Source organism: Gobius niger, assembly GCF_951799975.1.
Source record: "Gobius niger genome assembly, chromosome: 21".
Classification (NCBI taxonomy): Eukaryota; Metazoa; Chordata; class Actinopteri; order Gobiiformes; family Gobiidae; genus Gobius; species Gobius niger.
In genome coordinates, this window is record NC_136872.1 from 1,933,488 (window position 1) to 1,948,392 (window position 14,905).

At 45.7% G+C, this 14,905-nt stretch overlaps 1 protein-coding gene across 1 annotated transcript in view; it reads right to left on the bottom strand.

Moving 5' to 3' along the window:
* Window positions 1-1,276: 1,276 nt before the first annotated feature.
* Window positions 1,277-14,905, bottom strand: part of LOC306980271 (protein O-GlcNAcase) — a 39,309-nt gene continuing 25,680 nt past the window's right edge. The window contains exons 8-18 of the mRNA XM_079579598.1: window positions 13,690-13,773; window positions 13,163-13,385; window positions 11,947-12,166; window positions 9,304-9,478; window positions 7,459-7,515; window positions 6,577-6,659; window positions 4,908-5,012; window positions 4,075-4,163; window positions 3,697-3,886; window positions 2,724-2,883; window positions 1,277-1,974 (exon numbers count right to left, since the gene is read on the bottom strand). Coding sequence (XP_079435724.1) covers window positions 1,838-1,974; window positions 2,724-2,883; window positions 3,697-3,886; window positions 4,075-4,163; window positions 4,908-5,012; window positions 6,577-6,659; window positions 7,459-7,515; window positions 9,304-9,478; window positions 11,947-12,166; window positions 13,163-13,385; window positions 13,690-13,773 — 1,523 coding nt within the window. The 3' untranslated portion in view covers window positions 1,277-1,837. The remainder of the gene's footprint in view (window positions 1,975-2,723; window positions 2,884-3,696; window positions 3,887-4,074; window positions 4,164-4,907; window positions 5,013-6,576; window positions 6,660-7,458; window positions 7,516-9,303; window positions 9,479-11,946; window positions 12,167-13,162; window positions 13,386-13,689; window positions 13,774-14,905) is intronic.

Sequence of the window (14,905 nt, forward strand, 5' to 3'; positions counted from 1 at the left end):
AAGTGGGAAAATGACTATAGTTTTATGGTCCTCACCCACATCTTTTACAAGTAACTTTGGCAGTGTCATCCTACACGTCTTGGCAGCAGTCCTGACAGTGACTTATTTTTTTCTGTTAAATTTAGATTCTTAGATGTGTACAAAACTCACTCCTAACATTCTTAATAATAATACACGCAGTGGCCTCTTGTTATTCACTAATGTGTGTCTGAAGTCAACATACTCAGCATCCTGTTCGCTCTGCCTTCAACACTGTCCTCCCTGGACTGCTACAAGACAAGCTCTACCAGCTCAGCGTGCCCGACTGCCTCTGCAGGTGGATCACTGACCTCCTGACGGACCGGAGACAGCACGTGGGGCTGGGGAAGATCGTCTCGGACACTCGGACTACAAACACTGGATCTCCTCAGGGCTGTGTACTTTCCCCCTGGCTCCTCTCCCTGTACACAAACTGTTGCACCTCCAGTCACCAGTCCATTAAACTGATCAAGCAAGGAGAGAGGTGCACCGGCTGGCGTCCTGGTGCAGCCACAACAACCTGGAGCTGAACGCCCAGAAGACAGTGGAGATGATCGTGGACTTCAGGAAAGACACAGCCCACCGTCCCCCCTGACCCTGTCAGACTCTCCCACCCCCATTTCCCTCGTGGACTCCTTCACCATCACCCAGAACCTCAAATGGGAGTCACCCTCAGCTCCCTCATCAAGAAGGCCCAGCAGAGGATGTTCTTCCTACGGCAGCTGAGGAAACTTAAGCTGCCGACCAAGATGCTGGTGCAGTTCTACATGGCTGACCCTTCTCACCCTGGACACGGACTATTCACCCCTCAGGCAGGAGGCTACAGTCCATTCAGAGCCAGTTTTTTCTCCTCTGCCCTTAGACCATGAACAAAAACAAAATAATAGCTTAGCTATTGCCAATAGCTTGCTTACAGACTCATGGATGTAATCTGCCCTGTTGCACTGTGTGGTTTGTCCACAGTGATCTGCTGCTATCACTTTATACGCCTACACATCTGCAAATACAATCCCGCTGTGCTTTTATGTCAGTAGTTGTCGTCTTACCATATTTTACTTTTTTTACTTACTAATATTCTTATGCATGCCCCTCTAGTCTTATAGTTTAAAGTTTTATAGCTTATTTTTTATCTAAATTCTGTGTTTTATGTTGCACGTCTGCACCAAGAAAAACTCCTAGTTTGTGAACCTGTTCTCAAAAAAATGGTATAATAAAAAATATTCAGATTCTGATACTGCAAGGGGCACTGCCAAAAAGAAAACAAAAAACAAAAACAGGAATAATCAGGAAACTTGGGTCATTTATGTGTGTGTTTCTCATAAAACCCTTTTCAGTGGGTCACGAGCCTGTGCCGGGAAACTTTTCTTTCAATATGAATCGACTGAAAATGCATAAAAACATGACCTGAGTCTGTTAAAATTATTGTTATTTGTTTGATTGTTTTTATTGTGATTTCAGCTTGTTAGGCTTATTGCATTATTCCATCCATCCATTTCCTTTCGCTTTATAGTTTAAACCAGTTGAGAACCACTGATCTAAGTTGTATTTAAAATATATTATACTGCCCCAAATGAGCAGGTGCTACTTCAGCTTCATTTGTTACCCCTTTTCAAAGCAGAAAAATGTAACAAAAGGTAATTACTGCCATTTTTTGGTTCTTTTTCTTTTCCGTTGTGAGTCCTCGTCCACACAGGCTGGCGGCTGTAGATGTAGTGCTCGTGTGAGTGCATTAGAGAGTGCGCGGTGGGCGGCCCTGTAGCCTCGTCCCTCGTGTGTGTGTGTGTGTGGTCAGGGCTCAGAGCAGGTGGTCGGGCGGGGCTCATAACAGGCGGCCCATGACCACGCCCTCGCGGCTCCTGGCTTCTCCTCGCAGGATCTCCAGGAAGCCCAGTTTGGTGAGGAACTCCAGGCGCTGGCGGTCAGTGGGCTGCACCTCGCAGAACACGCCCTGGGAACCTGCGGACAACATCATATACTGTGAGGAACACGGAGCTGACCCACTTTGACCACGCTGCGAGTTTACATTGCTTCTATGTATAAACAGTAGAAATTCACTTGTTAAATTCGGCATTCAATAAGATCACTACGGGTGTGCAAAACAGACAGGAAATGTGCACACAGTTACATAGTAGAAGAAGAGCTCCTGTAATTTTATGTCTTACAAGTGGAGTTTGGGGCAGAAAAGTTGTAGTTTTGTCAGCGTCATGCCACGCCCCCTTTTAGTCGACTAATCACTGTTCAGGGCATGTTTTTGGTCGACCATGAAACATTTTTTGGTCTGAGACAGCCCAATGAAGTCTGAAGTGGCCTTGTGAGGCTCTGAAAACAGATCATGTGCTCACAGTCTGCTTCTTTTATTCTTCAAACACTGTCACTTTTGTGTGGTTCCTGAGGAGATGTGTTTATGTGGGACAGGTGAGGGGTTGAACGTCCCAGCGCTCATGCAGCGCTCAGAGGATGTCAGTCTTGTTTATGAGAAGTCGCGATAATAAAGTTTGTCTTCAAGTGGTCAGTGTTCAAACAGAATGAAACCGCTCCAAGACTTCGAAGCGTATGACACTTTTTTGCGAGGAAAGCCTCAAAGTGTGACAAGGCTTCACTCGCCCCTCAACCCCTGCTGAGAAAGAGACTGTCCTAACTCCACGGGTGCTATGACTGTTCTGGATACGCTGCTTGATTTGACTGGAATGTAGGTGCGTGCTGACCGTTAGCCTTGAGCGCAGTGAGCAGAGCGGTCAGCAGGGTGCGGCTCACGCTGACGTCCACCAGCTCGGGCAGCGCGTCCAGTCGCAGCTGGGAGGGGAAGTGGTAGAGCAGCGAGTCTGGGTACTCTCCCTGGTCCTCCTGCATCTGCTGCACCAGGTCCTGTAGGCATACAGGGGGCGCCAGAGAGTCACATTCAGACAGTTATATTCACAAACACAGGGGGCAGCAGAGAGTCACATTCAGTCAGTTATATTCACGGACACAGGGGGCAGCAGAGAGTCACATTCAGTCAGTTATATTCACGGATACAGGGGCAGTAGAGAGCCTTATTCAGTCAGTTATATTCACGGACACAGGGGGCAGCAGAGAGTCACATTCAGTCAGTTATATTCACAAACATAGAGGGCAGCAGAGCCACATTCAGACAGTTATATTCACAACCACAGGGGGCATTAAAGAGCCACATTCAGTTATATTCACAAACACAGGGGGCAGCAGAGCCACATTCAGTTATATTCACGGACACAGGGGGCAGCAGAGAATCACATTCAGTCAGTTATATTCACAAACACAGGGGGCAGCAGAGAGTCACATTCAGACAGTTATATTCACAAACACAGGGGGCAGCTGAGAGCCACATTCAGACAGTTATATTCACAAACACAGGGGGCAGCAAAGAGCCACATTCAGTCAGTTATATTCACGGACACAGGGGGCAGCAGAGAGTCACATTCAGTCAGTTATATTCACAAACACAGGGGGCAGCAGAGGCTGCTCAACTCCAAAATGATGGCAAAAATCACACAGTGTAAGCCCAGCTTTAGCCTCTGTTATGGATGTGATTGTGACTATGACTGATGAATAATTATCCACACTGTATATATTGCTATTCTAACTGCTTTTGTCCCTTAGGACTACATTGTCCTGATAAATAAATAAATGGTACTCTAATTCTGACCCTATCTGCAGTACCTGTATGTTGCCGTGTGTGCTGCCCGCTCTAGGGGGGTACTTGTCCCTCATGGCAGGGATCCAGCTGGCCTGACACCTCTTTGTGAAGGAGCGCACGTCCTGAATCCCCAGCACACAGCCCACACAGCCCAGCTCATCTTCTAGAACAAAGCTGTACTCCGGGCACAGAGCCAGGCACGCTCCCAGACACCTGCACAGACCGAGCGAACAGAAGAGGAGAGGTTCTTTTCTAAAATTTGGCAAAGTGATGTATTGATTATTTTCATTTCAGTTCAGTTCAATTTCAACCTCACTGTATCATCAGAACTTCCAAACTTGAATATTATGTCTATCTTGTGAGCATTTTGTCTCTTTAAATGTGCATCCTTCTGCACGCACCTGTCTCCTATGAGGTCAGGGTGAGCGGAGGACTCCAGACCAGCCTGAGTGCGGAGATGAAGCTGACGCACCATTCTGTACAACTCCACCTGAAAACAGACATGTCTGTAAAGTTGATGATTTTGTGATGAATGCTGTTATATTGAGGCACATTAAACTCGCGCACACACTGAGCTGCCAATCTTATGATTATTCCTCCAGTTTCTCTCTGAAGAGAGGACTTCTGTCCAGCGCAACTTCAGGAAAGTAACAATAATCTCCATGCGCTCTTCTTCTTCTTCTTTGTTTAATTGGTGTTGGTGACTGTCAGATGCATTCTTTTTTGCGTTTATTCCACAGCCCAAGGTGGCGGAACTCAATTCCGCAGGGTTCTGGCCCGCTTTAACCCCCGGAAGTACTTGATTTGGGAATCGGGATTACAGTTGATTTCAGAGCTAGTGATAATTGAACAATGAAAGTGTTGTTTCTTTAACAACACTTTGTGCAGTTGCTCAGATTATATTTGTTTAGTTGGTAACTGTCGTTGAATCTGTTACAGAGATGGAGCGTATATTGTACGACGTCACTTCCAGGTTGTTCCCTCCGCTGGGTTAGGAAGGTTCAGATTGTCCCTATGGGCAGAAGGAGCAGCTGAAACTCCTGTTCCTGACTGCAAAATATTCCTCACGGTCAACCTCGTGACGTCGCCCTCAAATGTTAAGGAACCGGAGGAGGGGGGAAAGGAACCACTTTTTATCTTGCTACTTTTTAGATGCAGTCTGATTTCGTTCGAGAATCAAACCCATGACCTTGGTGTGAGGCAAATACTACTGCAGGTGTTCTGCTGTGGTTACCTTGTCCTTGCTGTGGTAGGGCCTGATGTTGTAGAGGCGGGAGGTGGGGAACAGCGGAGGAGGGTGTGTGAAGAGCTCAGTGCTGCCACCCACTGGGAGAAGCATCTGCAAACAAAGAAGCTTCAGTATATGGACTCTACTTTAACATGACAGTCTGTAAGTTTAAATGTTTTACAAATTCAATAGATTGCGTATAATTGACCACTCGAGTCTGAAATTTGACGTAATATCAAAAATATCAAATAATAATGTTTTCAGACACTAATCCGAATCCCCGGGCTGTCACTTTGACCAATGAGACGAGCTGTCCTGTGAAGCGGCCTGTCATGACATGACAAATCAGGAGGGAGGGGGTGGTAGCTTTACTTAACCTCTTAACCCTCACCTTAGCTTTACCAGCTTTACCCAAATCTAAAAGCTTTTTTTTTTTTGACTGGAGAGCTTACAACCTATAGGCCAGTGCCTTATTTGAAAGCTAAGACCCACAAAACACATCTAAGCTGCTTCCTTGTTTTCGTTATCACGTTTTAGTAATTTTTGTTGCGTTTTTTTAAATCACATTTTCATTGCTTTTTTGCCACATTTATTATGCGTTTCGTTGCTTTTTTGTAGTGTTTTGGCCGTTTTTTTGCAACTGTGATTAATTAACAAAAATGTGAACAAAACATGTCAAATAAGCAACAAAAACGTGATAAAAACACAACCAAAAACGATAATCATAACTAGGAAGACCTTAGATGAGTTTGGTAGGTCTTAGCTTCACATGAGGCATTACATTGGCCTATAGGCTGTAAGCTTTCCAGTTGAAAAGCTTTAGATTTGGGTAAAGCTGGGGAAAATGTGCTTGGCTGAGGTAAAGACCAGACAGGTACGCATCAACTCGTCTAAGATAAGGTAAGAACATATCTCAGTATCTAAAAACGGTGGCCTATTCCTTTAAGGCCTTGATTTTGACACAATTCATTCAATGACCTTTAAGTAAGGAATAAACTTCAGGGCGAAACAAGACCCCTCCGCTTCACGTTGGGGTCCGGTTCGCCCTGTCGGTACTTATTTTCCCGATAATGACCAGCGTTCTATACATTATTCCGCTTATTATACGGCCATTTGCCAACTGAACACACACAACATAAACTTCATACACTTTTATGAAGGCTGAAAGGTTTATTTAATGACTACTGCGGCAAATACTTCCCAAAAGTTTGCGTGATGCTTGGCAACGTTTGGCTAGGCTAGAAGCAGCAAGGCTAGTAGCTAGCCTAGCTACTTAGTTGAAGGCGCAGTTGGAGGAATGGTGGTGAATCTCTGGGTAAGTTGAAAGTCGGACTCCCGCTAACTTCACGAGCCATTACCCCCACTTCTCTCGCAGAGACGGGGACAGAGATAGTGCCCACTACTACGTACATGTGGAGTGATATGAAAGCACGAACTCCGTTGCCATTGGCAGCGGTCATTATTTTTTTCAGAGGTCCTCTGTCAGAAAATAATGACCGGTAGAACGTTGGAAAATCCCATTCAATTCAATGGAGCGTTCTGAAGAGCCGTATAATAATGTTTTTTAATGCACCGCAAAAACCCTGCACCCCCCAGTCAAACCAGTAGACCTGCGGGAAACACTGCCTATAAAAATGTAAATACATACATACTGTATATACACTGGCAGACGTACCTGCACCTCGCCGGACACGCCCCCTTTGAAGACCCACGGCTCAGACTCCACCCCCTGGTCGACGCCTGTGCTCTGGCCACACCCTGCACAGTAACATCACAACGTAAGGCGGGGTAAGTTTAATTAGAGCACAATTCATACACGAGGCCAGTCAAAGTGCTTCACAGTTCCATAAAACATCAATTCAACATTTACATTAAAAAGCAAAGAGTGCAGATACAATACTTTCAGTGTCATACACACAGCTAAAAGATTCACTGGATTTAGTCATGGCCAGAGTTTGTCTCACATGAAGACGACACACGCTCAGAGCAGTCTTATGAAAATACCAGGCTGAGTGTAACGCTTGGTTTCAGAGAAGGGGCTTTAATATTGAAAGAAACATGCATATTTGATAGACACTTAGACAGCCTTATGTAACCTCTGCAGAGCCCATCTTCACATTCATCATTCATTTTATGTTCATTTTCTTACCCTTTTCAAGATAGAATTGGAGATTTTTTCTAATAAGGAATGCAGTTTGAAAGTTCACAATTCTAAAATGACAAATGTTCTCTGCAGGAACTACTTCTCTATCTCTTACCTGTAGAGTGTTGTTGTTGAGACCTCTACAAACAGTTTCTGAAATGCTAAGTCAGGGATAGGAAACGTCAGGTTGGGAACCACTGTCGTACTGTACATACAGCGCCGGGGGAGTTTCTTCTACAAATCATAAGCTATAGGTCATGGTCAGGTATAACTAGCTTGAGGACAATCCTATTGTGTATGTTTTGTATTGATGGGAGACACCGGAGCACCCGCAGGAAACCCACTCCGACACAGGGGGAACATGCAAACTCCACACAGAAAGTGTTGCATAAATAGCATGGTGGTGTTACTCACAGTGGAAGCAGTTCCTCCAGGAGCCCAGGGCCGAGCTGTCACTCATCACACGGCCATCTGACACACAGACACATCCATCAGGAACAAACTTACACTTTGCAACTTTTCTGTTTATTTCAAAGGTTTCACGAGTCGTGGACATAGAAATTTCATCTTAACTATTTTTTTTTATTCTAATCTTAGAGCATGCACATGTGTTCCTTCCATTTTAAATAGAACCCACAACATTCTGTAATGAGTGTCCAGACCGTCGTCGTGCTACTCATTTGTTTTGGTTGAAGCAGACGCACAATGCCCCGCAGAGAATTCCTGCAACTTTCGCTTCCTGGTTTTCCTGGATAAGTTTTCCTCAGAACAGAAGGCTGAGGTTCTATAGGTTATGAAGAGTGAAACAATAGACTGGTTTCACTATTACAAATAGCTAAGCAAAATGCAGCCGTCCTCTGCTTTAGCGCCATCTAACGGATACAATATAACACGGATATTTATGTATCTGGTATCATCAACGCAGCTTGAATCAAGGAACCCACAGGTGTTTTTAGTTCTTCGGTAGGCCAAGTAGTTTTTGAGTTATGAATGAGTAAAGTCCACCTGCAGCGTCAAAATCGTCGATCAGTAGTCTGGACCTCGCTCGAAAAAAACACGTTTTTCTTCTCGTTTTCCGCGGCACTAAATCACGTTCCTGGACCGTGATATTTTCCAGTAAATCAGAACACGAGTAGCAGAGTCCAATGGTGCAAAAAGCATTTTCATAGCTGCTGTAGTTCCTGAGATATTGTGGAGGGAAGTCTACGCAATTGTGGCTGAAAGTGTGGACATTTTTCGAATTGCCTTAATAATAATAATAAATAATAATAATACATAGGTCTTATATAGCGCTTTTCAGGAAACACAAAGACGCTTTACAAGTGAGACAGACAAACAAAGATGGCAGAGCTATTGTTGGTTGTAAGTGAGCTGAAACAGGTGGGTTTTGAGCAGTTTTTTGTTGGTGGTCAGTGAGTCTGAGTTTCTGATGTGGATGGGGAGTGAGTTCCAGAGGGTGGGGGCGGCGATGGCGAAGGCTCGGTCCCCCAGGGTTCGGTGCTTTGATTTGGTGATGGGTTTGAGGAGGTTTAAGTCGGCAGAGCGGAGGCGACGGGATGGGCGGTGGCGTTGTAGGAGGTCTGTGAGGTATGGGGGGGCCAGGTTGTTGAGGGCTTTGTAGGTGATGAGCAGAACTTTGTAGTGGATGCGCTGTTGTACGGGGAGCCAGTGAAGCTGTTGGAGGACGGGGGTGATGTGGTCTCTGTAGCGGGTGTGGGTGAGGAGGCGGGCAGCAGAGTTTCATCATGATCATGAAATATAGGAAGTATTCTTTCTTATTTGCGCTTTGGTTTGGGATATATCTGTGATTTTAACCCGCGGCTTTCTGAATGAAATTATAAAACCTGGCCGCGCCGTCAGCGGCCAGGTCAGGGCGAGTCCGCGGTGTAGCTAGCGTTAGCTCCGCTCCGCTCCGCTCCCGCGCGAACGGCCCGACTGTGGCCCAGATCTGTGGCTGATTATGGCCCTGGCACATGCCCTGGCACACTGGGAACCAGCGGGGACCACAGGGCACCCGCATCAACCACAGTGTGAGGCTACGAGGCCAGTTTCCCTTGTATACTGTGTCGCTCCAAACTCCTCTCTACTCCGCGGTGCGCACTCTTTGGCATAAAGCCGCAATGACTGTTGAACTTTTCTAAGCCTCATAGTAAAGAGGTGAATCGTCCTGACCTCAATCCTCCCAGATTAATCCAAGATATTTGAAACCTTCACCACGACTATCTTATATAACTGTATGGTTTGGAGTGCCGCGCTCACCCAGCCAGTAGATGAAGGCCTTGGCCACCAGCGCAGTGTTCCGAAGGTCCCACACGTAAGGGTAAAGGTCGTAGAGCACAGCACGATTAGCTCCGCCCACCACACTGCAGTGGAGCTCCGCGATGTCCTCACACAGGGACAGGAACCTGCAGGCCCGACCGCGCCACTCCTCCATCTGAAGGCCAATAAGAGCAGTCAGTTCATTAGCACAGTTCGGTACCTTTTATGATACCAGTACCTGAACAATATTTTTTTCACTCCAATAGTGAAATATTTGTCATCTAGAACTAGAAAACAGAACATTGTTAATTTATTCCATAAAAGGCTATTTCTTTTAAATGTGGAGGAAAAAGTTTCCGAGGCAAGTGTGGATTAAGAGGTCTTTGTCGAGGCAATGTGACGAATCTCATTGCCTTAACAAAGACCTTAGGGCCGAAACTAGGGCTGTGGTTCGTTTCTCTTTGTAATTATATTAATTTTTAATACTTGTCCAACATAAAACACATACATTTAAAGCATTTGATTATTGATTGCACATTTCATTAAACAAAAGTTCACAGTTTCATAATTATGGGAAAAGCCCAACAGCTTCTAACCAGGATCTCTTCAGCCCAGGGCTTGATATGCCACATTTTAGATACATTTTCTTTGGTGCTGAACATTTTGGACAGAATCTGCAAACCTTTAAGTTCATAAAGTAGAAGATAAGGACAAAATTACAACAAATTAAAGCCTTTTTGATGCATAAGTAGCTCTTTGCTGCTTTTGTTTCATAAAGTCCCTCATCGTGTGAAAAGATTGATATGATGCAATTAATTTAATTGATTCATTTTATTGCGATTAATATTGTTTTTGATTAATGCAGTTAAACACGATCAAACTTGAGAGCTCCAGTCGAAACATAGCGGTGTTTTAATAATAAAAAAACACTAAATCCAGATGTTCCTCGGAAATGTTTTTCTCAACATTTATTTGTTCGTGCCCACATCTCCCGAAGAGCTCCTGGTACCACAATGCTAAAGGTCCAGTGAGCACCTCCAGCTATTCCCTTTTTGAAGCTATTTCTTTTAAATTTATATCATCTTTTAAGTTTTCATCTGACAAAAATGTGACTAAAACTATCCTATTTAGAACTGACTAAAATGTGACTAAAACGGAAAACGTTTTTGTCCAAAAGATTAAAGGTGCGTGCACACCTAACCCGGCTCACGCGGCTGGTGCAGTTGATTCCTGTGTATTGTCAGTGTAAGCGTGCACGTGTGCGGGTGATGAGTGTGTGTGGCGGCAGGTGCAGAAGAGCGGTGTCAATCAGCGGCAATGCACGCCATCTGTTCAGAGCGGCGTGAATGTGGTGGGAGGAATAATAATAAACATTCAGGAATAATTATTGATCGTTTGATTTTTGAGCAACACAACCACCTCTTTTGCATCATAAAGACACAAGTGAAACGGAAACAGCGTCTGAAAGAGGAGGAAAAGCTACAGCAGCCATGGTTTGAAATGCCTTTCCCGAGCCCTGGCTAATCACACGCTTCAATAAACTAATGAAAACACAGGCACGAGCGAAATAAAGGACACACTGGATTACTCATTGAACATGTTTAAAAGGGGATTTTATCAAGACATGAGGCTGGACAGACAGGTACATATACTCAAACCCACACACATTGAAATAATATCCGGGAGAGGAAAGAGGCGAGATTTGACTCAAGTGTCAGAGAAATGTAGGCTGGTTAAACTATTCCACTGTCACCAAAGAACAAACAAACAATCAGGAAACCGTTTTCATTCATATTTTAGTGCTTAGCAACAACTGTGCAAAGTTTTTATTTCTCTCCAGAATGACGCAGCAGTGGCTCCGTCTGAGGCGTACACATACGAGCGTCTGATACAAGCCTTTCAAGCGTCCAAATAGAAGCGACAGCGCAGTCTCTGCGGTTAGGTGTGTAGGCACCATAAACAAAAACTAAGAGGGCTGCCAAAAAACAACACTGACTGAGTATAAATGAACAACTCAAGGGGTACGTGGAACAAAAAAGTTCGGAACCACTGGCTTAGAGAAAAAAAAGGGTTGGCGGAGGTGTGGTGCACTACAAGCAGCGCTGACTATGAGCACTTGTTGCTTTCTCTTCTTCTAACATGGTGTACAGCCTCTTCTATCTGTTTGTGCGATGAACATGCACGGCACAGCGTCTGGTGTCTCTAACCACCAAAACTTTCCATAACTTAACAAATTCCAAAACTTTTCCAGGGCCTGTTCAAGTTCTATGACTTTTCCAGGATTCCCATGACTCTACGAACCCTGTAGTGCAAAATATTCCAGTGTAGTTCGGTCTGTAGGAGGTAAAGCTTGGAGAGCGACCACTGCGGTAAGATCGCCATGGGAGCCAGGTCTGAAGCTGAAGTTATCCCAGAGCGCCCCCGTCAACACTAAAGTCTAGTCAACTGTCTGCATTTAAAAAGGCAAAATCAGGCCCTCCATCTCATTCATCAGATGTAATTCCTGAGTTTTGTTATTGTGGCAGGTGGACCACGGAAGTGACCTCCACGTTTTCATCACAGCACTGTCATTTGTTTTATGATCATCATAAAGAGACTCATAGACTCATATAAAGGTGGTTTGTATCTCGTCTGCGCACTCACCTTCTCGGGAGCGCTCTTCTTGCCGTTGGCGCTGACTGCGTGGCAGTTGGACTTGAGCCAGGTGAGGTCCTGCAGTAGCTTTTGGGCAGCGGGACCGTGTTCATGGGGCAGATAGTGCAGACCCACCAGCAGACGCACCTGGGACTCAGTCAGAGCGCCTTTGCCCCCCGTGGAAGCCCGGACAGGGGTCTTTGGTGCCCGTCCTCCCCCAGCCTCAGACCTGCGGTGTTAGAGACAAGGTGTGCTGCCCTTACTGGCTCTTCTTTCCAACATTAAGGCTCGTGTTCAAAATGAACTTTAATGGCTCTTTAATGTGAAGTTCAAATCTGATGACATTCATGAAAAGAGCCGGACCTTTGTCGGTTTTTATCCAATTTTACACAAATAACTGAACAAACGCTAAAAAACAGCAGAAAAAAGCCAAAGCAGTTGCCCCTTTTCTTTACTTGCAGCAAAGACTTTTATCTACATGACACAAATTACAAAGGATAAAGACCATCCTGCTCTCAACATGTTTGACTCGAATAAAGAAGACGAGCCCCTCAGCAAATTAGGTCTCAGATTTAATGAATTTTCTGAATGAGCCAGTCTTTATAAAAAAGACAAAGCAAAGCTCTCGATTTACCAATCGATCTACGTTCCCACTCTCACCTATGGTCATGAGATCTGGGTAATGACCGAAAGGACAAGATCGCGAATACAAGCGGCCGAAATGAGTTTCCTTCGCAGGGTGGCTGGGCGCACCCTTCGAGATCGGGTGAGGAGCTCAGTCACCCGAGAGGAGCTCGGAGTAGAGTCGCTGCTCCATCACGTCGAAAAGAGCCAGCTGAGGTGGCTAGGGCATCTGTTCCGGATGCCTCCTGGTCGGTGTTCCAGGCATGTCCTAGTGGGACAAGGCCTCGTGGAAGACCCAGGACACGCTGGTGGGACTATGTCTCCGAGCTGGCCTGGTGTGGCCTCGGGGTCCCCCCAGAACAGCTGGAGGAGGTGTGTGTGGATCGGGAAGTCTGGGCATCTCTGCTAAGACTGCTGCACCCGCGACCCGGCCCCGGATAAAGCGGAAGAAAATGGATGGATGGACTTTTTCGAGAAAAAAACAGCTCATCAAAAAACAGACCTAGAGTGTTTTTGTTTTGTTTTATAAAATCCTGAATAAAGCATGCTTTGTTACTGTTACGCGTGGTCAAACATATGAGTTGACAGAATGGCCGCTGACCTGCACCCTGGACTGGGCTGGTGGCACCTCCTCTTCTGGCCCGCATCGCTGGCCTCGGTGTCGGCCTCTCTGCGGGTCTGCGTGGGCGAGCTGGGGGGGGAGCTGGGGTCCAGGGGGAAGACGGGCAGGGGTATGGTCCCCCTGAAGCCGGAGGTTCTGTCGGAGCCATTATGTTGCGCTGTGGAGCCAGAGGAACGAGTCTCGGCCTGCCGGCCCTGCCGACCTGCCCACACACACACACAGTGAGTTTGATGATATCAACAGATAATCATCAAAGGTTTCCTCATTTGAACAACGAATTACTAGTCATAAACATACACAAAGGAACAATTGACAAGACACAGCTTTATAAAACAATTATAAGTCAATCCGTGACACATTTCATTACATCTGTTTTACAATTCCTTCACGACATTAGTCATTTTGTAGGCTCAAACAACACTAAAACAAAAAAAGAAAAGCAAATTGGTGTCAAACTGGACTGGGCAGTGAAGTTGCTGAATGTAGTGTGTGGTAGAGTGGCTGACCTGCGTGCAGTGGCCGGTTCAGCTCCTCCATCCAGTCCTGCAGAGCCGTGGTCAGTGCGCGCTCAGGACAGTACTCCCATTCCTCTGCAAAAACAGGTTATTTATTTTGAATGAAGGTATAGCGGGGTTGAACACGTTCTGGTGTTTGGTTTAGATCATGTTTCTGAAAGAGAGTGGTATATTGGCTCTCTCTCGGAACGCTAAATATTGAAATACAATTTGATATGACATAATGGACATTATTTTTGCTTATGAAAACTGTGGGGATACTGGACTGAGGTGCATAAACACATTTTTGTACAATGGAGGGGAAATGTGAAATGTATTGTTACTGTATGTATATTATTGTTTTAATCATATGCTGGACCCCAGGAAGAATTCTAAGCGACACCAACACATAGGGCCAGATCTTGTGGCGGCGCACGGGGCGGCGCAGACTCTTGGCGAATTATTTTCCGAGTGGCGGCGCTATATGTGCCATTCGCCTCCGCCACCTGTGAGGGGGCGTCACAAGAGGAGGTGACTGCGCTGATGGAAACACCGCTGACATTCACTTCCTGGTTTACATTGCGCTGTCTTGCGTTCTTTCTTAAGCCTTAGGCTCTCACAGGTCAAACTAAAAACTTTATTTACCCCATCGTGAGCTAAACCATGTTCACGTCTCCAGAGAAAAAGAGCTACAGCGTCCGCTGTGGCGCGGATCGGCCCGCGCTCGGCGTGAACGCGAAGCAAAACAAAAGCACATGTTCACCCCACACAACCACACAACCACTCTCCTGGACGCGGAGTCGATCTGGTTGGAGGAAAATGTGTGTGTCTCCACCCACTTAAATGCGCTAAGTCTGGAGTGGCAAGATCACAAAGTGCGCTCCGACTGAGCGCAAAATGTCACGCTATCGTCTCCGTTTTGATGCACAAGATCGGGCCCATAACCTGTTATTACACAGTATTACAGCAACATACTGTAACTGCATGTGTTAGCACTTACAGTAGTGATACATGTTAGGGCCCAACCAATAAATCGGCCCGCCGATCTACTGGGCCAATATTTGGATATTTTACAATATCAGCCATCATCCAATATCAGCTGATAAAATGCTGAACCAATAGTGATACAGACTTCCCATTTTGTGCATTGTAAAAAGCTCAATCTGGGCCTTAAAATAAAATAAAAAAAATCACATCTTCCTGGGCCTCAGGGAGCGGAAAAAGATCG